A 27,565-nucleotide genomic window follows, 5' to 3' on the forward strand; every position below is an offset into this window, starting at 1 on the left:
GGAGGCGCCCTATGCTGCACTTCCGGTGTCTGCACACCACATTCCTTTTTGTGGGCTATTGCCTCAGAGATATGTTCTGCGCAGGCGCCTACGTGAGATTTTGAGATGCATCACTCTGACGTGAGGGGAGGAAGCCTTGGGAGATTAGGTGAGGAGCAGACATTGGGGAAGAGAGGCGGGCTTGAGCAATTCGAAAAGCAAAGCCTTGAATAAAAGTTATTTTCCTGGACAATCAATGAACACCCAAATGACATACGGGTATGTTTGGAATTCTTTTACCATGTACTGATGGCCACAGCTGGTCGTTTTATAAGTGAAAAGTCATTAACAGACTCCCTTTAAATATCTGCTTTTTCTGACTGCAGTTGTACACGAGAAAGGTGTTACCAGTGATAGCATTCTCCATGTAGTTGTGTATGCATAGATAGCTGTCAGTCACTGATAACTCTACTCGGAGGAGGTGTTATCAGTGACTGATCACATTCTCTGTGTAAGTGTTTATACATAGATAGCTGTCAGTCACTGATAACTCTACTCGGAGGAGGTGTTATCAGTGACTGATCACATTCTCTGTGTAAGTGTTTATACATAGATAGCTGTCAGTCACTGATGGCTGTACACAGGGGAGGTGTTATCGGTGATTGATAGCATTCTCTGTGTAAGGTCTCATGCACACGACCGTTGTTTTGGTCCGCATCCGAGCGGCTTGGATGCGGACCCATTCACTTCAATGGGGCTGCAAAAGATGCGTACAGCACTCCGTGTGCTGTCTGCATCCGTTGCTCCGTTCCGTAGTCCGCAAAAAAAAATATAACCTGTCCTATTGTTGTCCGTTTTGCAGACAAGAATAGGCAGTTATATCAATGGCTGTCCATGCCATTACGCAAATTGCGGAACGCACACGGACGCCATCCGAGTTTTGCAGATCCGCAATTTGTGGACCGCAAAACACGCAACAGTCGTGTGCATGAGGCCTAAGTGTGTATACATATATAGCTGTCAGTCACTAATTGTTGTACACGGGGAGGTGCTTTCAGTGATTGATGGCATTCTCTGAGTAAGCGTGCATACATATATAGCTGTCAGTCACTGATAGCTGTACATGGGGGAGGTGACATCAGTGATTGATAACATTCTCTTTGTAACTGTGTATACATAGATAGCTGTCAGTCACTGACAGCTGTACACAGGGGAAGTGTTATCAGTGATTGATAGTATTCTGTGTTAACGGCCCTTTACATGGACCAAGAATCCGCCAGATAATTGCAAATGTGCGTTCATAGTAAAAATCGTTGGCGATTATCTGGAGGTGTAAAGGTGTCGCCAATTAACCGAAGAACAAGTGAAACGCTCAATTATTGGGTAATTGTCCCAGTTAGTTAGGCCTAGTGCTTACACAAAAGATCCAAAGTCCTCAAAAATTAAAATACAGCCACAAAATGGGATATTTTTAAAAGCATCCTAAAATCTAATTGCGAGAGGTACATACCTTATGGGAATAAAAGGTTAAGGAACAAGAAAAAAAACTATGTGGATAAATAGAACTGTAAAGAAAGCAATAAATGACAAAAAGAAAGCATTTAAAATCACTAAAACAGGAGGGTATCGAGGAAGCACTGAAAAACTATAAGGAAACAAATAGAATATGTAAAAAACAAATAAAAGCAGCCAAACTAGAGACCAAGAGATTAATTGCCAAAGAGAGCAAAACTAACCCTAAAATGTTCTTCAATTATATAAATGGTAAAAAGTATAAATCTGAAGCTGTCGGCCCTCTACAGAGTAAAGAGAGAGGAGTTGCAGAGAGCAATGAGGAGAAAGCAAAGCTATTAAATATATTTTTCTCCACTGTATTTACTGAAGAAAATAAACTGACAGATGAAATGCACAATGTAAAAGTAAATTCCCCATTAAAAGTGCCCTGTCTGACTCAGGAAGAAGTACAGCAGTGTCTTAAAAAGATTAAAATAGACAAAATCGCCAGGACCAGATGGCATACACCCCCGTATCCTAAAATAATTAAGTAATGTCATAGCCAGACCCTTATTTCTGATATTTAAGGACTCTATACTGATAGGGGGAAAAAAAAGGTGTTCAGGAGCAGCACAGCAAACGGCTAGCGTAGAGCGATAATGGAGATCATGCAGCAGCTGGGCAGGGGATTACAGATCCAAAGCGATCCAAAGGCATGTAGAAAAAGTAGAGGGCCACAGCAGCATATCCAAAATCCTTCTTTATTTCAGTCGATCACCGCATAACACAGCATAAAAATAGCAGCAACGTTTCGGCTAGAAATAGCCTTTGTCAAGCATATTTTACAATTAAAACACCAAGTATATATCCAGCATGTCAATGCCGCCCACAATGATAACAATCCAATCAACAGTTGTTTCTCTATGCTACACCCAACTAGTTAATATTCACCAGGCTGTTGTATAACATTCATTAGCTGTTTCTAACAAACATGGGCAGAATTCACACATTCACATATTCACCTGCGTGGGATGATGGTATGTACGTATCCTCATGGTGGCTGGCGTCTCAGGATGGAAGGTGCGCATGTCCACGGGCGTCATCAGAGGGCGACACACACAGAGCAGCGCCGCAACTACTAGTGACGAACATCACAACGTGGTGGTTAGCGTCCCAATGTTCACACTGCGCATGTCCGCAAACGTCATCAGAGGGCGGCCGGCTAGCGTCACGATGCCGCATCTTTTACTGACGTGGCAGGCAGTGTGACAGGGGAGGCAACATTATTGTGTGACAGGAGAGGCAACAAAGCTGCAAAATAGAGAATGTCCGCGTTGCCTAGGCACAAAACAACGCACCACAATATTGAATAGTGACACATGGTAAAAATACAATGTGTCACGTATCACAATTAGAGCGGAGATCGCCTTGTGAATGGATAGATACATTACCCACACAGGTGTGTACATATAATAATATGTACCAATACAGAAGTATAAAGCATGTATACCCAACATATAATATTATAATGAAAAAAGATCATCCTACTTGGTGACCTATCTGTTGAAACCGGTGATCAGATAGTTATCAATCGATAATCATAGGGCTTAGCAATGTCATGTATTAAATTGGTTTTCAAATACATAAAATATAAAGTAAAAAATACATATAACAGAGAAGAGTCTAGCTGATTCCAGCCACATTGAACTCAAGATTGAGTCCAAATGGCTGCAGGGACTTCAGCGTATAGATCCATTTGAGTTCCTTTTTTCTCAATATCGCATCCTTGTCACCACCTCTCCGTAGAAAACCCACACTGTCTATAACTCTGAAGCGAAGTTGGTTGACTGAGTGCCCCGCCTCAACAAAATGTTTAGCAACGGGTTTATCCATGTTCTTATTGCGTATAGTGCTTTTGTGCTTATTAATGCGTTCCCTAACTTCCATGGTAGTCTCTCCCACATAAGTGAGGCTACACGGACATTGGATCGCATATACCACGTCCCGTGACCTGCAGGTGTAATAGCCATTGATTTTATATTTTTTGCCACTATATGGATGGAAGAAGTGATCACCTTTAAGCACATTACCACAATTACAGCAAGATAAACACGGGTAAGTACCATTTTTGCGCGGAGCAAGTAGTTTTTGTGTAGTCATTGTCTGGTCGCTAACATCAGTTTTAACCAGCCTATCACGTAGGCTAGGGTTCCTCCTGTATGCCATCATCGGCGGGGACTTGAATTCTTCTATCTCTGGCAATCCCCTTTGGAGTATATGCCATTCCTTCCTGAGGACATGCGCAATGTCACCACTGTCCCGGCCGAAGATGGAGACAAAGGGAACCCTAGCCTTAGGTCTGGTCTTTGTAGATTGCTGAAGTGTGGAACCTCTGTCAACCAACTTCACCTTATGTCTGGTCCTGTCAAGATGATGTTTGGGGTAGCCACGTTCAACAAATCGTGTGCACATGGCATCCACCCTTTGTGTGCAAACATCTTCCTCGGAAACTATGCGTCTAACCCTTAAAAGTTGACTCCAGGGTATGGAATCAAGCATTTTACGTGGGTGATAGCTATCATGCATAAGGAGGGTATTTCTATCAGTGGGCTTCTGATAGAGGTCGGTAGCTAAAAGACCCTCCATCACATACACCCGTACATCAAGGAACTGCAATTCACTAGCTGATGAAGTGGCTGTGAATTGCAGTCCTGGGACACCCGCATTCAAATGTGAGTGGAAACTGTCCAACTCATCAGTCGTCCCTGTCCAGATCATGAAGATGTCGTCGATGTAGCGCCACCAACATAGGACCCTCCCAAAAAAGGGGGAACGGTAAACCAGTTTGTCCTCAACCTCGGCCATAAAGATGTTAGCATAAGTTGGGGCCATGTTAGACCCCATGGCCACACCCCGTTGTTGCTGGTAAAAGGTGTCCCTGAAGAGGAAATAACTCCTCCTCAGGACCACCTCCAAGAGGTGGAGGACAAACTGGCGCACCCCCGGGGAGAGTCCCATGTCGGTCAGGACCACATCGACGACACCTAAACCATAAGTATGGTCAATAGATGTGTACAAAGACACTACATCAAAGCTTACCAATAAAAATTGGGTGGGTAACTGTAACCCGTGTAGCTTGGATAGAAAGTGTCCTGTGTCCTTGATATAGGATGGGGCGGAGGTCGCCCGGACCTGCAGCAACCTGTCAAGAAAGACAGACAATGGGTTAAATACAGAACCCCTACCGGAGACAATCGGTCGACCCGGAGGGTTGTTCAGTCGCTTATGTATTTTGGGGAGTATGTATAACATCGGGGTGATAGGGTGAGGCACCGTGAGATATTGATACAAACCATCATCGATGATTGAGTTAAGTCGTGCCTCACCTAATATCACCCCGATGTCCCGCATAATATCCCACTTGGGATCCCCAGGCAACCGTTTATATACTTCAAAGTCACCCAATTGTCTGTCAATCTCACAGATGTACATTGCAGTGTCCATGATGACCACCGCCCCACCCTTATCGGCAGGTTTGATAGTAATGCGGGTGTCACGTTCTAGTGACATGATAGCCTCTCGCTCTGGTTTAGAGAGGTTGTTCCTATCCGGAAAAGTGGTTTTAAGAGCATTGATCTGTCTATGCACTATATCCTATATACACATAGTGCATAGACAGATCAATGCTCTTAAAACCACTTTTCCGGATAGGAACAACCTCTCTAAACCAGAGCGAGAGGCTATCATGTCACTAGAACGTGACACCCGCATTACTATCAAACCTGCCGATAAGGGTGGGGCGGTGGTCGTCATGGACACTGCAATGTACATCTGTGAGATTGACAGACAATTGGGTGACTTTGAAGTATATAAACGGTTGCCTGGGGATCCCAAGTGTTATATTATGCGGGACATCGGGGTGATATTAGGTGAGGCACGACTTAACTCAATCATCGATGATGGTTTGTATCAATATCTCACGGTGCCTCACCCTATCACCCCGATGTTATACATACTCCCCAAAATACATAAGCGACTGAACAACCCTCCGGGTCGACCGATTGTCTCCGGTAGGGGTTCTGTATTTAACCCATTGTCTGTCTTTCTTGACAGGTTGCTGCAGGTCCGGGCGACCTCCGCCCCATCCTATATCAAGGACACAGGACACTTTCTATCCAAGCTACACGGGTTACAGTTACCCACCCAATTTTTATTGGTAAGCTTTGATGTAGTGTCTTTGTACACATCTATTGACCATACTTATGGTTTAGGTGTCGTCGATGTGGCCCTGACCGACATGGGACTCTCCCCGGGGGTGCGCCAGTTTGTCCTCCACCTCTTGGAGGTGGTCCTGAGGAGGAGTTATTTCCTCTTCAGGGACACCTTTTACCAGCAACAACGGGGTGTGGCCATGGGGTCTAACATGGCCCCAACTTATGCTAACATCTTTATGGCCGAGGTTGAGGACAAACTGGTTTACCGTTCCCCCTTTTTTGGGAGGGTCCTATGTTGGTGGCGCTACATCGACGACATCTTCATGATGTGGACAGGGACGACTGATGAGTTGGACAGTTTCCACTCACATTTGAATGCGGGTGTCCCAGGACTGCAATTCACAGCCACTTCATCAGCTAGTGAATTGCAGTTCCTTGATGTACGGGTGTATGTGATGGAGGGTCTTTTAGCTACGGACCTCTATCAGAAGCCCACTGATAGAAATACCCTCCTTATGCACGATAGCTATCACCCGCGTAAAATGCTTGATTCCATACCCTGGAGTCAACTTTTAAGGGTTAGACGCATAGTTTCCGAGGAAGATGTTTGCACACAAAGGGTGGATGCCATGTGCACACGATTTGTTGAACGTGGCTACCCCAAACATCTTCTTGACAGGACCAGACATAAGGTGAAGTTGGTTGACAGAGGTTCCACACTTCAGCAATCTACAAAGACCAGACCTAAGGCTAGGGTTCCCTTTGTCTCCATCTTCGGCCGGGACAGTGGTGACATTGCGCATGTCCTCAGGAAGGAATGGCATATACTCCAAAGGGGATTGCCAGAGATAGAAGAATTCAAGTCCCCGCCGATGATGGCATACAGGAGGAACCCTAGCCTACGTGATAGGCTGGTTAAAACTGATGTTAGCGACCAGACAATGACTACACAAAAACTACTTGCTCCGCGCAAAAATGGTACTTACCTGTGTTTATCTTGCTGTAATTGTGGTAATGTGCTTAAAGGTGATCACTTCTTCCATCCATATAGTGGCAAAAAATATAAAATCAATGGCTATTACACCTGCAGGTCACGGGACGTGGTATATGCGATCCAATGTCCGTGTAGCCTCACTTATGTGGGAGAGACTACCATGGAAGTTAGGGAACGCATTAATAAGCACAAAAGCACTATACGCAATAAGAACATGGATAAACCCGTTGCTAAATATTTTGTTGAGGCGGGGCACTCAGTCAACCAACTTCGCTTCAGAGTTATAGACAGTGTGGGTTTTCTACGGAGAGGTGGTGACAAGGATGCGATATTGAGAAAAAAGGAACTCAAATGGATCTATACGCTGAAGTCCCTGCAGCCATTTGGACTCAATCTTGAGTTCAATGTGGCTGGAATCAGCTAGACTCTTCTCTGTTATATGTATTTTTTACTTTATATTTTATGTATTTGAAAACCAATTTAATACATGACATTGCTAAGCCCTATGATTATCGATTGATAACTATCTGATCACCGGTTTCAACAGATAGGTCACCAAGTAGGATGATCTTTTTTCATTATAATATTATATGTTGGGTATACATGCTTTATACTTCTGTATTGGTACATATTATTATATGTACACACCTGTGTGGGTAATGTATCTATCCATTCACAAGGCGATCTCCGCTCTAATTGTGATACGTGACACATTGTATTTTTACCATGTGTCACTATTCAATATTGTGGTGCGTTGTTTTGTGCCTAGGCAACGCGGACATTCTCTATTTTGCAGCTTTGTTGCCTCTCCTGTCACACAATAATGTTGCCTCCCCTGTCACACTGCCTGCCACGTCAGTAAAAGATGCGGCATCGTGACGCTAGCCGGCCGCCCTCTGATGACGTTTGCGGACATGCGCAGTGTGAACATTGGGACGCTAACCACCACGTTGTGATGTTCGTCACTAGTAGTTGCGGCGCTGCTCTGTGTGTGTCGCCCTCTGATGACGCCCGTGGACATGCGCACCTTCCATCCTGAGACGCCAGCCACCATGAGGATACGTACATACCATCATCCCACGCAGGTGAATATGTGAATGTGTGAATTCTGCCCATGTTTGTTAGAAACAGCTAATGAATGTTATACAACAGCCTGGTGAATATTAACTAGTTGGGTGTAGCATAGAGAAACAACTGTTGATTGGATTGTTATCATTGTGGGCGGCATTGACATGCTGGATATATACTTGGTGTTTTAATTGTAAAATATGCTTGACAAAGGCTATTTCTAGCCGAAACGTTGCTGCTATTTTTATGCTGTGTTATGCGGTGATCGACTGAAATAAAGAAGGATTTTGGATATGCTGCTGTGGCCCTCTACTTTTTCTCTATACTGATAGGGAGTGTTCCACAGGATTGGCGCATAGCAAATGTGGTGCCAATATTCAAAAAGGGTCCAAAAACAGAACCCGGAAACTATAGGCTGGTAAGTTTAACATCTGTCGTGGGTAAACTGTTTGAAGGTTTTCTAAGAGATGCTATCTTGGAGGATCTCAATGAAAACAAGCAAATAACATCATATCAGCATGGCTTTATGAGGGATCGGTCATGTCAAACTAATTTAATCAGTTTCTATGAGGAGGTAAGTTCTAGACTTGACAGCGGCGAATCAATGGATGTCGTATTTCTGGACTTCTCAAAAACATTTGACACTGTACCGCATAAAAGGTTAGTATATAAAATGAGAATGCTTGGACTGTGAGAAAATGTCTGTATGTGGGTAAGTAACTGGCTCAGTGATAGAAAACAGAGGGTGGTAATTAACCCCTTGCCACATCCTCACGTGCATGTACCAGCACGGGCCCGGCTGTTATTGATAGCCGGGCCCCTGCTGCGTTCGCCGGCATCGGTGTTTGCGGTGATGCAGGCAGAATAATCCTTTTACGTGCGGATGTCAGCGCTGACCGCGGCACGTGCAGGGTATACAGAGGGAGGGGGCTCCCTCTGACTCCATCGCCCCCCCTCCCCCCCGCGCTGTGCTGGCAGGGGGTCGATGGTTGCCATGGCATCCCCGATGCCTTACACAGGCATCGGAGCTGCCAGCCTATGGAAGCCCAGGAGATTCAGCCTGAGCGCTGGGTCTTCTAGGCAACTGTGTGAGACACTGACCGTTCAATTAAGTACAATACAGAATGTATTGTACTGAATTGAAACAGGGATCAAACCCTGAAAAGATGAAGTCCCACAGTGGGATAAATATAAAAAGTAAAATAAAGTGAAAATAAAAAATAAATAAATAAAAGTTTCAAGAAAAAAAAAAGCATCCTTTTCCAAAATAAAGTAAAAATTATTATTTTTTTAAAATAGGGAAAAAAAGAAAAGTAGACATATTACACATCGCCGCGTCCGTATAGAACGGCTCTATAAAAATATCACATGACCTAACCCCTCAGGTGAACACTGTCAAAAAAGTAAAATAAAAACTGTGCTAAAAAAACATTTTATGTCACCTTACATCATTAAAAGTGCAACACCAAGCGATCAAAAAGGCGTATACCCCCCAAAATAGTACCAATCGAACAGTCACCTCATCCCGCAAAAAATGAGCCCCTACCTAAAACAATCGCCCAAAAAACAAAAAAAAGCTATGACTCTCAGACTATGGAGACACTAAAACATGATTTTTTTTTTGTTTCAAAAATATTAGTGTATAAAACTTTAATAAATAAAAAGTAGACATATTAGGCATTACCACGTCCGAAACGACCTCCTCTATAAAAATATCACATGATTTAAACCCTCAGGTAAACACCGTAAAAAAATAAAAAATACAAACTGTGTAAAAAAAAAGTCATAATAATAAAAACGGTGTCAAAAGCCTTTTTTTGTCACCTTACATCACAAAAAGTGTAATACCAAGCAATTAAAACGTCATACACACTCCAAAATTGTACCAATCAAACAGTCATCTCATCCTGTCGCCTAAAAAAAGAAAAAGAAAATACGGCTTTCAGAATATGGAGACACTAAAAATAATTTTCAAAAATGCATTATTATGTAAGGCTACTTTCACACTAGCGGCAGGACAGATTCGACAGGCTGTTCACCCTGTCGGATCCGTCCTGCCGCTATTTCACCGCTCCGTCCCTATTGACTATAATGGGGACGGGGGCGGAGCTCCGGCGCAGCACGGAGAGAGGCCACCAGACTAAAAGTACTGCATGTCCGACTTTTTAGTCCGGTGACCTCTCACCGCGCACTGCCGTGCTGCGCCGGAGCCCCCCCCCCCCCAATCCCCATTATAGTCAATGGGGACGGAGCGGCAGTCCGGCGGCATGGTGAAAGTGGCAGGATGGATCCGACAGGGTGAACAGCCTGTCAGATCCGTCCTGCCGCTAGTGTGAATGTACCCTTAAACTGAAACAACCCAAAAAAGTTGGCATATTTGGTATTGTCGTGTCCGTAACAACCTGCTCTATAAAAATACCACATGATCTAACCTGTCAGATATCAACTTGCAGGATAACAGACCGAACTGGATGGACAAATGTATTTTTTCGGCCTTATATACTATGTTACTATGTAGATGAACATTGTAAATAACAAAAAATATAAATGGTGCCAAGGCAACTATTTTTTGTTACCTTACCTCACAAAAAGTGTAATATAGAGTAACCAAAAATCATATGTACCCTAAAATAGTACCAACAAAATTGCCACCTTATCCCGTAGTGTCCAAAATGGGGTAATTTTTTGGAGTTTCTACTCCAAAAACCGTATGGCATTTCTTTCCTTCTGCGCCCTGCCATGTGCCCGTACAGCAGTTTACGATCACAAATGGTGTGTTTCTGTAAACTACAGAATCAGGGAAATAAATATTGAGTTTTGTTTGGCTGTTAACCCTTGCTTTGTTACTGGAAAAAATGGATTAAAATAGAAAATCTGCCAAAAAAGTGAAATTCTGAAATTTCATCTCCATTTTCCTTTAATTCTTGTAGAACACCTAAAGGGTTAACAAGGTTTGTAAAATCAGTTTTGAATACCTTGAGGGGTGTAGTTTCAAAAATGGGGTCATTTTAGGGTGTTTTCTATAATGTAAGCCTCACAAAGTGACTTCAGACCTGAACTGGTCCTGAAAAAGTGGGTTTTGGAAATTTTCCGAAAAATTTCAAGATTTGCTTCTAAACTTCTTAGCCTTCTAACGTCCCCCAAAAAGAAAATGTAAATTACAAAATGATCCAAACATGAAGTAGACATATGGGAAATGTAAAGTAATAACTATTTTTGAGGTATTACGGTCTATTATAAAAGTAGAGAAATTGAAATATGCAAATGTTTCTAAATTTTTGGTAAATTTGGTATTTTTTTTAATAAATAAAAATGACATTTTTTTACTCAATTTTACCACTGTCATGAAGTACAATATGTGACGAGAAAACAATCTCAGAATGGCCTGGATAAGTAAAAGCGTTTTAAAGTTATTACCACATAAACTGACATGTCAGATTTGCTAAAAATGGCCTGGTCCTGAAAGTAAAAACTAGCTTGGTCTTGAAGGGGTTAATGGTACACACTCAGATTGGGTCACTGTCACTAGTGGGGCACCACAGGGGTCAGTATTGGACCCTATTCTCCAATATATTTATTAATGATCTTGTAGAAGGCTTGCACAGTAAAATATACATTTTTGCAGATGACACTAAACTGTGTAAAGTAATTGACACGGAAGACGACAATATACTGCTACAGATGGATATGGATAGATTAGAGGCTTGGGCAGAGAAGTGGCAGATGAGGTTTAACACTGACAAATGTAAGGTTATGCACATAGGAAGGAATAATGCAAATCACCCGTACATACTAAATAGTAAAACAATGGGTAACATTGACATGGAAAAGGACCTAGGATTTTAGTGAACAGCAAACTAAGCAGTAAAAAAACAATGTCAGGCAGCTGCTGCCAAGGCCAATAAGATAAGGGGTTGCATCAAAGGGGGCATACAGTTGCAAGAAAAAGTATGTGAACCCTTTGGAATGATATGGATTTCTGCACAAATTGGTCATAAAATGTGATCTGATCTTCATCTAAGTCACAACAAAAGACAATCACAGTCTGCTTAAACTAATAACACACAAAGAATTAAATGTTACAATGTTTTTATTGAACACACCATGTAAACATTCACAGTGCAGGTGGAAAAAGTATGTGAACCCCTAATAACATCTCCAAGAGCTAATTGGAGTGAGGTGTCAGCCAACTGGAGTCCAATCAATGGTTGGTTACATCTGCCCTGCCCTATAAAAAAAAAAAAAAACACACACCAGTTCTGGGTTTGCTTTTCACAAGAAGCATTGCCTGATGTGAATGATGCCCCACACAAAAGAGCTCTCAGAAGACCTACGATTAAGAATTGTCGACTTGCATAAAGCTGGAAAGGGTTATAAAAGTATCTCTAAAAGCCTTGCTGTTCATCAGTCCACGGTAAGACAAATTGTCTATAAATGGAGAAAGTTCAGCACTGCTGCTACTCTCCCTAGGAATGGCCGTCCTGTAAAGATGACTGCAAGAGCACAGCGCAGACTGCTGAATGAGGTGAAGAAGAACCCTAGAGTGTCAGCTAAAGACTTACAAAAGTCTCTGGCATATGCTAACATCCCTGTTAGCGAATCTACAATACGTAAAACACTAAACAAGAATGGATTTCATGGGAGGATACCACAGAGGAAGCCACTGTTGTCCAAAAAAAGAACTGCTGCACGTTTACAGTTTGCACAAGAGCACCTGGATGTTCCACAGCAGTACTGGCAAAATATTCTGTGGACAGATGAAACCAAAGTTGAGTTGTTTGGAAGAAACACACAACACTGTGTGGAGAAAAAGAGGCACAGCACACCAACATCAAAACCTCATCCCAACTGTGAAGTATGGTGGTGGGGGCATCATGGTTTGGGGCTGCTTTGCTGCGGATTGCTATCATCGAAGGAAAAATGAATTCCCAAGTTTATCAAGACATTTTGCAGGAGAACTTAAGGCCATCTGTCCACCAGCTGAAGCTCAACAGAAGATGGGTGTTGCAACAGGATAACAACCCAAAGCATAGAAATAAATCAACAACAGAATGGCTTACACAGAAGAAAATACGCCTTTTGGAGTGGCCTAGTCTGAGTCCTGACCTCAACCCGATTAAGATGCTGTGGCATGACCTCAAGAAAGCGATTCACACCAGACATCCCAAAAATATTGCTGAACTGAAACAGTTCTGTAAAGAGTTCGGTCAAGAATTACTCCTGACCGTTGTGCACGTCTGACCTGCAACTACAGGAAACGTTCGGTTGAAGTTATTCCTGCCAAAGGAGGTTCAACCAGTTATTAAATCCAGGGGGTTCACTTACTTTTTCCACCTGCACTGTGAATGTTTACATGGTGTGTTCAATTAAAACATGGTAACATTTAATTATTTGTCTGTTATTAGTTTAAGCAGACTGTGATTGTCTATTGTTGTGATGAAGATCAGATCACATTTTATGACCAATTTGTGCAGAAATCCATATCATTCCAAAGGGTTCACATACTTTTTCTTGCAACTGTAGATGCCTGTGATGAGAAGATAGTCCTACCACTTTACAAATCACTAGTCAGACCACACATGGAGTACTGTGCAGAGTTCTGGCCTCCTGTGAACAAGGCAGACATAGCGGAGCTGGAGAGGGCAACTAAAGTAATAACTGGAATGGGGGGGGGGGGACTACTGTACCTGAAAGATTATCAAAATTAGGGTTATTCACTTTAGAAAAAAGATGACTGAGGGGAGATCTAATAACTACACTGAGCAAAAATATAAACGCAACACTTTCGGTGTTGCTCCCATTTTGCATGAGCTGAACTCAAAGATCTGAAACATTTTCTACATACACAAAAGACCCATTACTCTCAAATATTGTTCACAAATCTGTCTAAATCTGTGTTAGTGAGCACTTCTTTGCCGAGAATATTGCACAGGTGTGCTTTAGACTGCCCACAATAAAAGTCCACTCAGAAATGTGCAGTTTGATCACACAGCCCAATGCCACAGATGTCGCAACGTTTGAGAGAGCGTGCAATTGGCATGCTGACTGCAGGAATGTCTACCAGAGCTGTTGCCCATGCAATGAATGTTCATTTCTCTACCATAAGCCGTGTCCAAAGGCGTTTCAGAGAATTTGGCAGTACATCCAACCGGCCTCACAACCGCAGACCACGTGTAACCACACCAGCCCAGGACCTCCACATCCAGCATGTTCACCTCCATGATCGTCTAATACCAGCCACGCGAACAGCTGCAGCAACAATCGGCTTGCATAACCAAAGAATTTCTGCACACACAGTCAGAAACCGTCTCAGGGAAGCTCATCTGCATGCTAGTCGTCCTCATCGGAGTCTGGACCTGACTGCAGTTCATCGTCGTAACAGACTTGAGTGGGTAAATGCTCACATTTGATGGCGTCTGGCACGTTGGAGAGGCGTTCTGTTCACGGATGAGTACCGATTTTCACTGTTCAGGGTAGATGGCAGACCGCGTGTGTGGCGTCATGTGGGTGAGCGGTTTGCCGACGTCAATGTTGCGGATGGAGTGGCCCATGGTGGCGGTGGGGTTACGGTATGGCCAGGCGTATGTTATGGACAACGAACACAGGTGCATTTTATTGATGGCATTTTGAATGCACAGACATACCGTGACGAGATCCACGACCATCACCTCATGTTGCAGCATGATAATGCACGGCCCCATATTGCAAGGATCTGTACACAATTCCTGGAAGCTGAAAACATCCCAGTTCTTGCATGGCCAGCATACTCACCGGACATGTCACCCATTGAGCATGTTTGGGATGCTCTGGATCGGCGTATACGACAGCGTGTTTCAGTTCCTGACAATATTCTGCAACTTCGCACGGCTATTGAAGAGGAGTGGACCAACATTCCACAGGCCAAAATCAACAACCTGATCAACTCTATGCGACGGAGATGTGTTGCACTGCGTGAGGCAAATGGTGGCCACACCAGATACTGAGTCCCACCAGTAAGGCAAAACTGTGCACATTTCAGAGTGGCCTTTTATTGTGGGCAGTCTAAGGCACACCTGTGCAATATTCATGCTGTCTAATCAGCACCTTGATATGCCACAACTGTGAGGTGGGATGGATTATCTCAGCAAAGGAGAAGTGCTCACTAACACAGATTTAGACAGATTTGTGAACAATATTTGAGAGTAATGGGTCTTTTGTGTATGTAGAAAATGTTTCAGATCTTTGAGTTCAGCTCATGCAAAATGGGAACAAAACCGAAAGTGTTGCGTTTATATTTTTGCTCAGTGTACACTGCGTGCAGAATTATTAGGCAAATAGTATTTTGACCGCATCATCCTCTTTATGCATGTTGTCTTACTCCAAGCTGTATAGGCTCGAAAGCCTACTACCAATTAAGCATATTAGGTGATGTGCATCTCTGTAATGAGAACGGGTGTGGTCTAATGACATCAACACCCTATATCAGGTGTGCATAATTATTAGGCAACTTCCTTTCCTTTGGCAAAATGGGTCAAAAGAAGGACTTGACAGGCTCAGAAAAGTCAAAAATAGTGAGATATATGTCAGAGGGATGCAGCACTCTTAAAATTGCAAAGCTTCTGAAGCGTGATCATCGAACAATCAAGCGTTTCATTCAAAATAGTCAACAGGGTCGCAAGAAGCGTGTGGAAAAACCAAGGCGCAAAATAACTGCCCATGAACTGAGAAAAGTCAAGCGTGCAGCTGCCAAGATGCCACTTGCCACCAGTTTGGCCATATTTCAGAGCTGCAACATCACTGGAGTGCCCAAAAGCACAAGGTGTGCAATACTCAGAGACATGGCCAAGGTAAGAAGGGCTGAAAGACGACCACCACTGAACAAGACACACAAGCTGAAACGTCAAGACTGGGCCAAGAAATATCTCAAGACTGATTTTTCTAAGGTTTTATGGACTGATGAAATGAGAGTGAGTCTTGATGGGCCAGATGGATGGGCCCGTGGCTGGATTGGTAAAGGGCAGAGAGCTCCAGTCCGACTCAGACGCCAGCAAGGTGGAGGTGGAGTACTGGTTTGGGCTGGTATCATCAAAGATGAGCTTGTGGGGCCTTTTTCGGGTTGAGGATGGAGTCAAGCTCAACTCCCAGTCCTACTGCCAGTTTCTGGAAGACACCTTCTTCAAGCAGTGGTACAGGAAGAAGTCTGCATCCTTCAAGAAAAACATGATTTTCATGCAGGACAATGCTCCATCACCCTCGTCCAAGTACTCCACAGCGTGGCTGGCAAGAAAGGGTATAAAAGAAGAAAATCTAATGACATGGCCTCCTTGTTCACCTGATCTGAACCCCATTGAGAACCTGTGGTCCATCATCAAATGTGAGATTTACAAGGAGGGAAAACAGTACACCTCTCTGAACAGTGTCTGGGAGGCTGTGGTTGCTGCTGCACGCAATGTTGATGGTGAACAGATCAAAACACTGACAGAATCCATGGATGGCAGGCTTTTGAGTGTCCTTGCAAAGAAAGGTGGCTATATTGGTCACTGATTTGTTTTTGTTTTGTTTTTGAATGTCAGAAATGTATATTTGTGAATGTTGAGATGTTATATTGGTTTCACTGGTAAAAATAAATAATTGAAATGGGTATAAATATGTTTTTTGTTAAGTTGCCTAATAATTATGCACAGTAATAGTCACCTGCACACACAGATATCCCCCTAAAATAGCTAAAACTAAAAACAAACTAAAAACTACTTCCAAAAATATTCAGCTTTGATATTAATGAGTTTTTTGGGTTCATTGAGAACATGGTTATTGTTCAATAATAAAATTAATCCTCAAAAATACAACTTGCCTAATAATTCTGCACTCCCTGTATGTATAAATATATCAGGGGTCAGTACAGAGATCTATCCCATCATCTATTTATCCCCAGGACTGTGACTATGACGAGGGGACATCCTCTGCGTCTGGAGGAAAGAAGGTTTGTACACAAACATAGAAGAGGATTCTTTACGGTAAGAGCAGTGAGACTATGAAACTCTCTGCCTGAGGAGGTGGTGATGGTGAATTCACTAAAAGAATTCAAGACAGGCTTGGATGTATTTCTGGAGTATAATAATATTACAAGCTATAGCGGCTAGAGAGGGGTCGTTGATCCGGGGAGTTATTCTGATTGCCTGATTGGAGTCGGAAAGGAATTATTTTCCCCCTAAAGTAAGGAAAATTGGCTACTACCGCACATTTTTTATTTTTTTTTGCCTTCCTCTGGATCAACTTGCAGGATATCAGGCTGAACTGGATGGACAAATGTATTTTTTCAGCCTTATATACTATGTTACTATGATATATACTAGGTTACTGAAATCTGTGTTTGCCGCCAGCAGATCGTGCTGTGTAAACACGCTCTGCTGCCAGCAAAAATGTCTGTATGGGGACAAGTGATTGCATTAGCGACCGCTCCTCTCTATACTGTGTTAGAGATCGCTTCATCTAAATGCAGTGGTCTCCTTCACGGATGAGCGGTTCGTTTGCTGAAAAGGAATGCTTCCTTCCCGACAATCGCCTGCAAAATTGGCTAGTGTAAAGGGTCCTTAAGAGTTTATACAGAGATAGCTGTCAGTCACTGATAACTGTATACAGGTTGGTCTTAAAGGGAACCTGTCACCTGGATTTTGGGTATAGAGCTGAGGACATGGGCTGCTAGATTGCCGCTAGCACATCTGCAATATCCATTCCCCATAGCTCTCTGTGCTTTTATTGTGTAAAAAAACCCATATATACATATATATATATATATGTAAATGAGGCTACTAACGTCTCCGGAGCCCAGCCATGCCTACTGTGAAGGAGCCCAGCACCGCCCCACATACTCCGAATCTCCTCCTTGCTCCCCGTAATCTCGCAATGCGAGAGCTACTACATGCGCAGTGTCGGCATAGTGTTCCTTTCCTGTGCTGGCATCAGCCTCAGGGAACGAACTGCGCATGCACTAGCTCGCGCATCGTGAGATTAAGGCGCTCTAGCTTCGTGACGTCGGGGAGCAAGGAGGAGATTCGGAGGTTGCGGGGCAGTGCTAGGCTCAGAGTCAGAGAACGCTGGACTCATCTAAGGTTCATTTGCATATGTATCAAATCGGTTTTTTTACACAATAAAAGCACACAGAGCTATGGGGACTGGGTATTGCGGGTGTCCTAGCGGCCATCTAGCAGCCCATGTCTTCAGCTCAATACCTAAAATCCCGGTGACAGGTTCCCTTTAAGTTCGGATAAAGCAGAGATATAAATGTATAAATTAAGAGAGTTTTACTAATTTTTTTTCCATATAACTATATATCAATCTGCTCAGCATCACCTGCTCACTTGCTGTCTGCAGGGAGCACTGCATTCGGTAGTGACAGCTCCCTAAGCTCAGTGGGAGTCAGTCCTATGAATGAATTCTCAATATACTAGTTTTGGAGGGACAGTTAAATTACTCAATACTAAAAATACAATATAAATATGCATTAAAGACTAGCAAAGACCAGTGGTGATGTGCAAAGATACAGCGGATCTTTTAATCTGAAGGTATGATTCATCAATATGAGGGCTGACTGGACTAGAATTACAAGGGGTGGAGCGACAGATGTTGTCTTGTGAGCTACATATGGAAGGGGGGTAGCTGGTTATTTTGGTCAAGGAATGTGGGCTCTAGAAACAAGGTTACTGAGGAGAATATAATCTAAACAATGAAAATGTAAAATCCAGTCTGTGAAACAGGGAGTTTTACTCTCTCTCTCCTAGAAAAGCTTTACCACCAATGGGCTGACCAGACCTGATATGACTGGGGAATGAAAACCAGACATCTCAACCGGACTAGGAGGTCTGTCCCGAGAGGAGAGGCTGGGAATGTTAAGGCTGCCCCAGATCCAATGAGCTGGCCGAATACTGTGCATACACAACCGTCTGTTTTCCCAGACCTTAACAAGAACATGAAGAGCGTCTTACCTTAAAGGAGCAGCTCACTCATCTCCGGGAGGTTTCATCCTCATCTGAGCCTGCATCTGTGCAATCATCTGTTGCATTCTCCGTAACTGGAAAATAATCAAAACAGAAGGGGGAGCTAGTGAGCAATATTGAAAAAAAAAAACCTTGAGGACTCATGTATTCATGAAATGTGCATTCATTAATCCAACAGTAGCAATGAATGTATTCACTGTTATGGGTAATGGAATTATTAGACATAATAAAATAAGCTTTACAATGGGACATTGTGCAAAAAAAAAGATATATTCAAAGTGGTTTAGCTACTAAGGGGCCACACTTTTAAAGAAAACATGAACAGTCTAAATATTCCTGCACTTGACATTTATTTTTATCACAGTCTGGCTGCCAGTTCCCTTGTCCTAGTTAATAAGTGAATTTCCATTAGCTGGGTACACTCAGGAAATGTGCCCACCCTCCTCCTTGGACTTCTGCTTGCAATGGACAAACGCCAGCAAAGCTAGGACCAGTGTGCTAAGATGTAAAGTTATAACGGAGGGAGGAGGCCTGCCGTGTACAAGTCACTGCTTGGCAGAAGAGTGCAAAGATCTAACAGTGCACCACAATAAAACCCAGCACCTGGCAGTCTACCAGTCCTGAACATCCCATAGCTGAGAAAAACACTCATAAGACTTTACCCAAAGATCATTTCAACATCCAGAATTTCTAAAAATAGTCTCAAGAGAGCCAATGCAACAATAAACAGCAGCAGAACTTTCCCAGTATCAGAAGTCTAAGGCCTCTTTCAAACGGGCGTCACGGATTTGGGCTGGATAAGATGCGGGTACGTCGCGGGAAAATGTGCAATTTTTCCACGCGAGTGCAAAACATTTTAATGCGTTTTGCACGCGCGTGAGAAAAATCGGCATGTTTGGTACCCAAACCCAAACTTCTTCACAGAAGTTCGGGTTTGTGTTAGGTGTTGAGTAGATTTTATTATTTTCCCTTATAACATGGTTATAAGGGAAAATAATAGCATTCTTAATACAGAATGCTAAGTAAAATAGTGATGGAGGGGTTAAAAAAATAAAAATATAATAATTTAACTCCCCTCATCCACTTGTTCGCGCAGCTTGGCTTCTCTTCTTTCTTCTTCTTTGAGGAAAAGGACCTGTGGTGATGTCCTGCGTAATGGATCATGTGATGGACCATGTGATGAGCGCAGTGACGTCACCACAGGTCCTTTTCCTCACAGATCATCAAAGAAGACAGAAGAGAAGCCGGGCTGCGCGAACAAGTGGATGAGGTGAGTTAAATTATTATTATTATTTTTTTAACCCCTCCATCCCTATTTTACTAAGCATTCTGTATTAAGAATGCTATTATTTTCCCTTATAACCATGTTATAAAGGAAAATAATGATTGGGTCCCCATCCCGATCATCTCCTAGCAACCATGTGTGAAAATCGCACCGCATCCGCACTTGCTTGCGGATGCTCGCGATTTTCATGCAGCCCCATTCACTTCTATGGGGCCTGCATTGGGTGTAAAACGCACAAAATAGAGCTTGCTGCGATTTTCACGGAACGCACAAGTGATGAGTGAAAATCACCGCTCATGTGCACAGCCCCATAGAAATGAATGGGTCCGGATTCAGTGCGGGTGCAATGCGTCCACCTTACGCATTGCACCAGCGCGGAAATCTCGCCCGTGTGAAAGATGCCTAAGTGGGAGCGGGTGCGTGCAGGACTAAAAGTAACTTTTAGGTATGACTTGCAAAGGATATTAAATGGAACCCGTCAGCAGTGTTTTTGTGATGTTACACTGCTTGTACATACTCTTATAGACATGCCCCTGTGGAAAGGAAGGAAGAGAAGACGTGCTTACAGCTGTGACTATCCAGCACCGTCCAGATGACTACTGGAGAGCAGTCTGTATTGGTGACTAGTCATAACAGTCATCTCACCTGTGAGCATGCCCACTCTTCCCTGACTAACATGATATGACGTCACTGCTAGGAGCGGAGTGTGAAATCAATCAAGAGAAGACGCGCTTACAACTGTGACTATCCAGCACCGTCCAGAGGACTACAGGAGAGCAGCACATGGGGGCACGACATTCTACCTCCAAAGGGCCATGTCTAAAAAGGCATTTCCCAGCACTAAGACCACATTCTGCTCACATACAGTATTAATATTCACTGCAGATCTACTCTCCTTTACCTGTATTTATAAGCAGGAACATTTCCCTATCCGATTATGTGCACACAGAATCCATGCTGGACGTTAAACCCACTGCAGTCACTCCCATATGTCTGTCTGGACCAGGATAGAAAGGAGTGTAAAGGATGAATCTGAGGAATAAGGAGGAGCCCCGTCTGACAGGATGTTCCCACGATGTTTGCTGCTGCGCTGGTATAAAAATACCTTACGCCTGGACAAAGACATGGGGAGAAGGATGGGGCAAATCCCTTGGCCAAGAATAACATGTAGTGGATTCCAGTCTGAGATCAGAGCGTGAACCAGGGACTGACGTGACTGCTTGTGAGCTCAACAACAACTCCCGAGCATGCCAGTGCAAAGTAACTGCGCCCACTGTTTGCATTTAAATCCCAGCTCAGTACAGAAAGAATCTGCTAGCAAGGGACGAAGGATTACTGCCATCTATCGGCAGCACAAAGCTCATTATAGATGGCACAAATAAGGTCATGGCACCTAAAGGTGTTTTCTGTAACAGCAAGTAAGGGGACAAACAGATTCTTAGTTACAGCAGTCCCGTGGTCGTACACACTGTAGTGGTCATACCCATCTAGTATGTAGTAAGTGTTTGGCAGATGTTCGTTCAGCTTATGTCAAGAGACAAAAGGATGGGACATATCGAATTTCAAAATGCCCAATCTTCCGCTGTCAAAGGAGATAAGACTAGAGGTGGAGGAGAAACATGCACACTTGGCCATACTGAGAGAGTGCATGTGCATAGGGAGTTTGTTAGTATATAAAAAGTATATATGGCCAAGTGAACACAACAGAGCAAGCTGCAGAATGGTGGCAGATAAAGGCGTCCACATGATCGTACCTCTGTCTTTCCCACCACCTCCTGCTGCACACAGCGCATGGGATGACTGCATCTAAAAGTTTAAGTCCAACTAAATCATCATTTTGGCGATTTGTTACTTTGCTTCATAAAGACCAAAATAGCACAAACTGAGGATTTTGTATTGACCAGACTAGTTCTTAAAGGAAACCTGTCACCTCCTAAATGCATGTAAACCCGCCAGCAGTACCTCAGGGTAGCCTGCAGTGTGATACTAATCATACTTTTCATCCTGCAGTCCGATGCTGTATAAGGTCAGAAAACGATCTTTTATCCTCCGTCCGCGCTAATTTGCATGTCAGCTTGAAGTCAAGGGGGCAGCGGCCTCCTTGCTTCAAGTCAAGGTAACCACACCCCCTCTTGCCTTTGAGTGACAGCCCGCAATTCGGCTTTGCTTCCTGAAGTCTCGCGCATGTGCGGTGCCCTCTATTTTATTGCGCGATCCCATGCCCTGACATGGCATCGCGCAGTAAAACAGAGGGCACCGCACATGCGCGAGACTTGGGAAAGCGAAGTCGAATTGCGCGGACGGAGGATAAAAGATCGTTTTCTGACCTTATACAGCATCGGACTGCAGGATGAAAAGTATGATTAGTATCACACTGCAGGGTACCCTGAGGTACTGCTGGCGGGTTTACATGCATTTAGGAGGTGACAGGTTTCCTTTAAGCATACGTATTCAACAGTGCTCAGATTCCTTGGCTCATGGACACAAAGTGGTTTTCTCACAAAGACAACCCATGTCCGTATATTCTATTACGGCATATGGGCATCACAGAGGGGTCCCTACTAAAACCCAAAACAGAGGGCTGTACTAGGAGAGTGGCTCTCATTCCGGTGGATTTGGGCCATCCCGTGTTGGCTGCTTCTGAGGAAATACCTGGCTGTCCCTGTTCTGGGAGCAGGTCCAGGGGTGATGTGCTTGTCTGAATTTTCAAGAGGTAATCTCTGGTAAGAAAGATCTCCTATAACTGATCTAGTAAATGACCATACACAAGATGCTTTATATGAGCTGCTTTTATATATTTGTGAAACACTGTGGGCTATTTAAATATGGACTCTGCATTACATGTACCCTTCTGTGTATTTTATGTTCCAAACAGCAAGGTGGGGCTCAGCCAATAATTAGTTTATGGCAATGCTGCTAAATGAATACGGACAGCATTCTCCATTACCGAAGGTACCACAGCTCCACCTTGTGGACAAGAACCAGAATAACATTTGATCACAGTATAACAAAAACAAGAGAACAGTTATTCTAAGAGTCTGTGGTTTCTATCAATGCCAAAGTATCACTCTGCCCCCTCCACTTCAATGAAGCTTATGAAGTTTCGGATACTTATTTTGAAGCTTATGCTGACTGACTGCTGACAATGAACACAACTACATCAGAAAGTCAATGCACGGAGTACCGATGTTACATTACAGCAGGTATAGAATAATTATAATTAGAGATGAGCGAATCAAAGCTGACGAAGTGGAATTCGTTTAGAACTTCAGGAAAAATTCAATTGGCAACGAATGCGAATTTGCTCGTGCTTCGTGGTAACAAATCCCCTTTTTTTCCTAAAATGGGGACTACATGTGTGAGGACTGAGGACATGGGGCAAGGAATTCTGGGAAGGCAGGATCACCCAGATTGACGTGCCTGCATGCAGCCAATTAGCAGCCAGCCAGTCCTGTGATGTCAGAGCCCTTTAAATACGGCAGCAATTTTAGATTCTGCAATTTTCCAGTGTTCTGAGTGCAGGGACAGACGTGTGAAGGCGCTAGGGACAGCAATTGGAAAAACCTCATTGTGGAAAGAAAAAAAATAGACAGAAAAAACTATTTATAAGTGGAGGGAAAGGATAAGGAGGAATCATTTCACAGTATCTTAGTGCAGGGAGAGACGTCAGAAGGTGCAAGTGACATTGATAGGAAAGTAATTTACAAGTGCAGGGAACGATTATTTGAGGATCCAAATAGTCATTAGACAGCATGTCATTCCAGCTTTTTGTTATTGGGGTGCAAGTGTTATGCTGAAAAGCCTTTAGTGGCTTATATCTTAGTATCTTATTCAGTACTACAAGAAAAATATATACGCATTTCACTTCTGCAGTTATTTGTTGTGAAAGCATATAGGGGCGTATTTCAGTAACAAAGAAAAATATATACGCACTGCACTGTTGCAGTTATTTCTGTTGACAGCGTATAGGGGCGTATTACAGTAAAAAAAGATAAATATATATGCACTGCACTGTTGCAGTTATTTCTGGTGAAAGCGTATAGGGGCGTATTACAGTAAAAAAAGAAAAATATATACGCACTGCACTGTTGCAGTTATTTCTGTTGACAGCGTATAGGGGCGTATTACAGTAAAAAAAGAAAAATATATACGCACTGCACTGTTGCAGTTATTTCTGGTGAAAGCGTATAGTTGCGTATTTCAGTACTTCAAGAAATATATATACGCACTTCAATTAGATTCTTAATTTTTTTTCTGATCAAAGCGTATAGTGGCCAATTTCAGGGCAACAAGAAATATATATTCTCAGTGCACTGCTGCAGTGATTTCTGCTGAAAGCGTATAGTTGTGTATTTCAGTACTTCAAGAAATATATATACACACTTCAATCAGATTCATAAATTTTTTTCTGGTCAAAGCGTATAGTGGCCTATTTCAATCCAACAAGAAATATTTTCTTAGTTCACTGCTGCAGTTTTTTCTCGTCAAAGCGTATAGGGTCGTATTTCAGTACAACAAGAAAAATATATTCTCAGTGCAGTTCCGCAGTTAATTGTGGTGAAAGCGTTTAGTGGACTATTTCAGTACAAAAATAAAAATATATTTTAGGGGTGTTTTAATTTCCGTTTAATTTGTTTAGTTCAGCTACAAGTATGTCAGGCAGAGAAGTGCAAGGCCATGCACAGAGGAGTAGCAGAGGTCTGAATGTTTTTGGCGCAAGCAAAGGTCGCAGCGAGAGGCCTGAGCTCCCGGTGTGATCTAGCGGTCGTGGCTTGACCAGCAACCCAGCGGTTCTCGATTGGTTAACTCAGTCATCCACGTCATCCCAAGTGACATCAGACACCCCCAGCCAACAGTCGGTGGGTTCGTCAGACACAACCCTTAGTTGGCATGGCCCGGGAGCAGGCCCTGTACCCTCACCTGTCCTCAACCTGCCTCTGGCCTTTTCTGTTCCTTTACCGCGAGAAGTACTACACGCTGTGGGCTCAGCTCCACCGAGGAAGAGCTACTAGAGGACAGTCAGCAGCTACTGCCCAGCCAAGATCTGGAGGAGGAGACATCCGCCGCTTCCTCCGCTAGGCGGGCAAGTAGTGATAAGGAGAGTGGCGCGGGAGCTTGTGTTGGTAGCGGTCAGGCTCCTGACCCAGAGACTGTTGAGGAGGACATCAGTGACGTGCAGACACTACTCGATGATGATGAAGCCGATCGCACTTGGGAGCCAGGTGAAGAAGGGGCTTCGTCATCATCAGGAGAAGAGGGTGGCAGCTAGCCCATGAGCCAGCGAGTCGCTAGCGTGGCCGGGAGTCAGCAGGGTGGCAGCAGTGGGAGGTCGGGAGCCAAACGGGCACAGGGTAGACCACCAGCTTTGCAGAAGCCTACCTGCCCGGAAAGGAGTGGTGCACGGGTTCACGGAAGCAGCGACGGGAGCAGTCAGCCAGTGAGTAGTGTTGGGGGGAAAATCAGGTACTCGGTGGTGTGGCAGTTTTTTGTGAAGCCGCCAGAGGAGGTCAACATGGCCATATGTAAAATATGTGGGCAGAAGGTAAAGCATGGGCAGGGTGCCAATGTTGGCACCACAGCCCTGCGTCAACAAATGCAGCGTCACCATAAAAGTGGCCTGGGAGAACCGTGGCTCTGATGTGGTGGTCCAGCCTGTCGCAGCTACCGCTACATCACCCACTGGCACGCACCCAGTTTAAGCCAGTCAAGGCTCCACCATCTCAGCCGAAGGGAGCTGTCTGTCAATCCCATCTTCTGCTGATCCAGATGCTCCTGCTCCAACTCCTCGTCAGTCATTCAGTCAGCAATCAATCACCGAAGCGATTGCCAAGAGACAGCAGCATGCATGCACGCATCCAACGGCACAGAAGCTGAACGTGCTCCTGTCCAAGTTGCTGGTGCTGCAGTCCCTCCCTTTCCAAGTGGTGGACTTTGCACCTTTCAGAGAACTGATGGCTTGTGCCGAGCCGAGGTGGAGAGTCACAAGCCGTCATTTATTTGCGAAAAAGGCAGTACCAGCCTGCACACATATGTAGAATAGAAGGTGGGCCAGTTCTTGAGCCAGTCGGTGTCTGCCAAAGTGCATGGCAGTGCCGACGAGTGGAGTTGTAACTACGATCAGGGACAATATATGTCCTTTACGTCTCACTGAGTGAATGTGGTTCCACACCAGCAACTTGGCCAGGTCACGCCGCTTCCGCCTCTACATTTTCACGCCGTTGGTCCTGCGACAATGTCCGCCTCTGCATCCTCATCCTCCACTGCAGGGAGAAGTCACAGTGCCCCTCCAGCATACCACATATGCAGGGCACGGCGGTGTCATGCTGTTCTGCACCTGGTTTGCCTTGGCGAACGGAGTCACACAGGGGAGGAACTGCTCCGTGTGATGCATCAAGAAATCAAATCCTGGCTTTCTCCACGACAACTGAAAATCTGAACCATGCTGACCGACAACGGGATGAACATGCTGTCAGCGCTGCGTCAAGGAAGGCTGCGCTATGCGCCCTGCATGGCACACATTTTCAATCTGGTTGTCAAGCGGAAAATCTGCACCGAATCCGCACGCAAATCCGCACCAATTGATGCTTATTGACCACACAGATTTGCCTGCGAACACCTGCGGATTTCAGTGCGGATTCTCCGCACATGAATCATGACCGTGTGCATGTACCCTGAAAGTCCAAACATAGAGGAAGTTAAAGAGCCAGGACAGGAAGTAGAATACATGGGGTGACTTCAAAATATCACATCCAGAAAAGTATTCACCCATTATGTTTGTTAAAAAAAATATATATATATTTCACATAAGGCCTGTTTCACACTGGCATTTATCTTTTCCGGCAAAGGAACAGCCTGCCGGATCCGTACTACAGTGTGCAGGAAGTCCGTCCGACCCCATTCCCTATAATGGGGAGTGGCAGAGATCGTGCAGCGGTATTTGTCCGGCAGTCTCTCTGCATATTTGCCGTACTGCGGCCGGATCTACTCCGCTCCCCATTATAGTGAATTGGGCCGGGCGGACTTCTGGCAGCTCACGTGTGCACACTGTAGTATGGACTAACCTGCCGGAAAAGATAAACGCCAGTGCGAAACTTTGCCTAAGTTAATATATGGTATTTTGTGATGTAGGTGTCCCTATAAATTAAATGGGGATTTTGAGAGCAAATTTAGGGCAGAGCTACCATCTATTGCAGCAGCGTGGCTGCACAGTCAAAGAAAAGTCTTAGGTAGTCTACAGTCCACCTCCCGTCCTATTACAGACTCATGCTGCTGATATGCCCAACACAAAGCAACACTTCCTATTGAGACTGGCAGCTGTGTATACGAGCTCAAGCCCAATACGAGCTCAGCAGAAAGTGGGACAGGTTTCCGATATGTCAAGAACAGAACAGTAACAAACCACATTCTACTCAACACAGAAAGTTATCAGGTACTTGCTGTGTGTAAAGAGGGAAAAGGTTTTGGGATGCCTGGAACACTTTAAAGGAAGCATCTGGGTGGAGTCTGGGAGTCAGTCAGCAGGAACTTCATACAAGGCACAATGCCTTGTAGGGCTAGC

General features: G+C 44.1%; 1 protein-coding gene across 5 annotated transcripts in view; it reads right to left on the reverse strand.

The window, feature by feature from the left end:
• The window catches only part of LOC120988694 (septin-2A), a 112,869-nt gene that overhangs the window by 9,269 nt on the left and 76,035 nt on the right, over positions 1 to 27,565 (reverse strand). For all 5 annotated transcript variants that reach the window (XM_040416339.1, XM_040416340.1, XM_040416341.1 and 2 more), the window contains one exon: positions 18,711 to 18,796. In XM_040416339.1, the coding sequence (XP_040272273.1) occupies positions 18,725 to 18,796 (72 nt within the window). In that variant the 3' untranslated portion in view covers positions 18,711 to 18,724. The remainder of the gene's footprint in view (positions 1 to 18,710; positions 18,797 to 27,565) is intronic.

The sequence above is a fragment of the Bufo bufo genome, chromosome 2, assembly GCF_905171765.1.
Source record: "Bufo bufo chromosome 2, aBufBuf1.1, whole genome shotgun sequence".
NCBI lineage: Eukaryota > Metazoa > Chordata > Amphibia > Anura > Bufonidae > Bufo > Bufo bufo.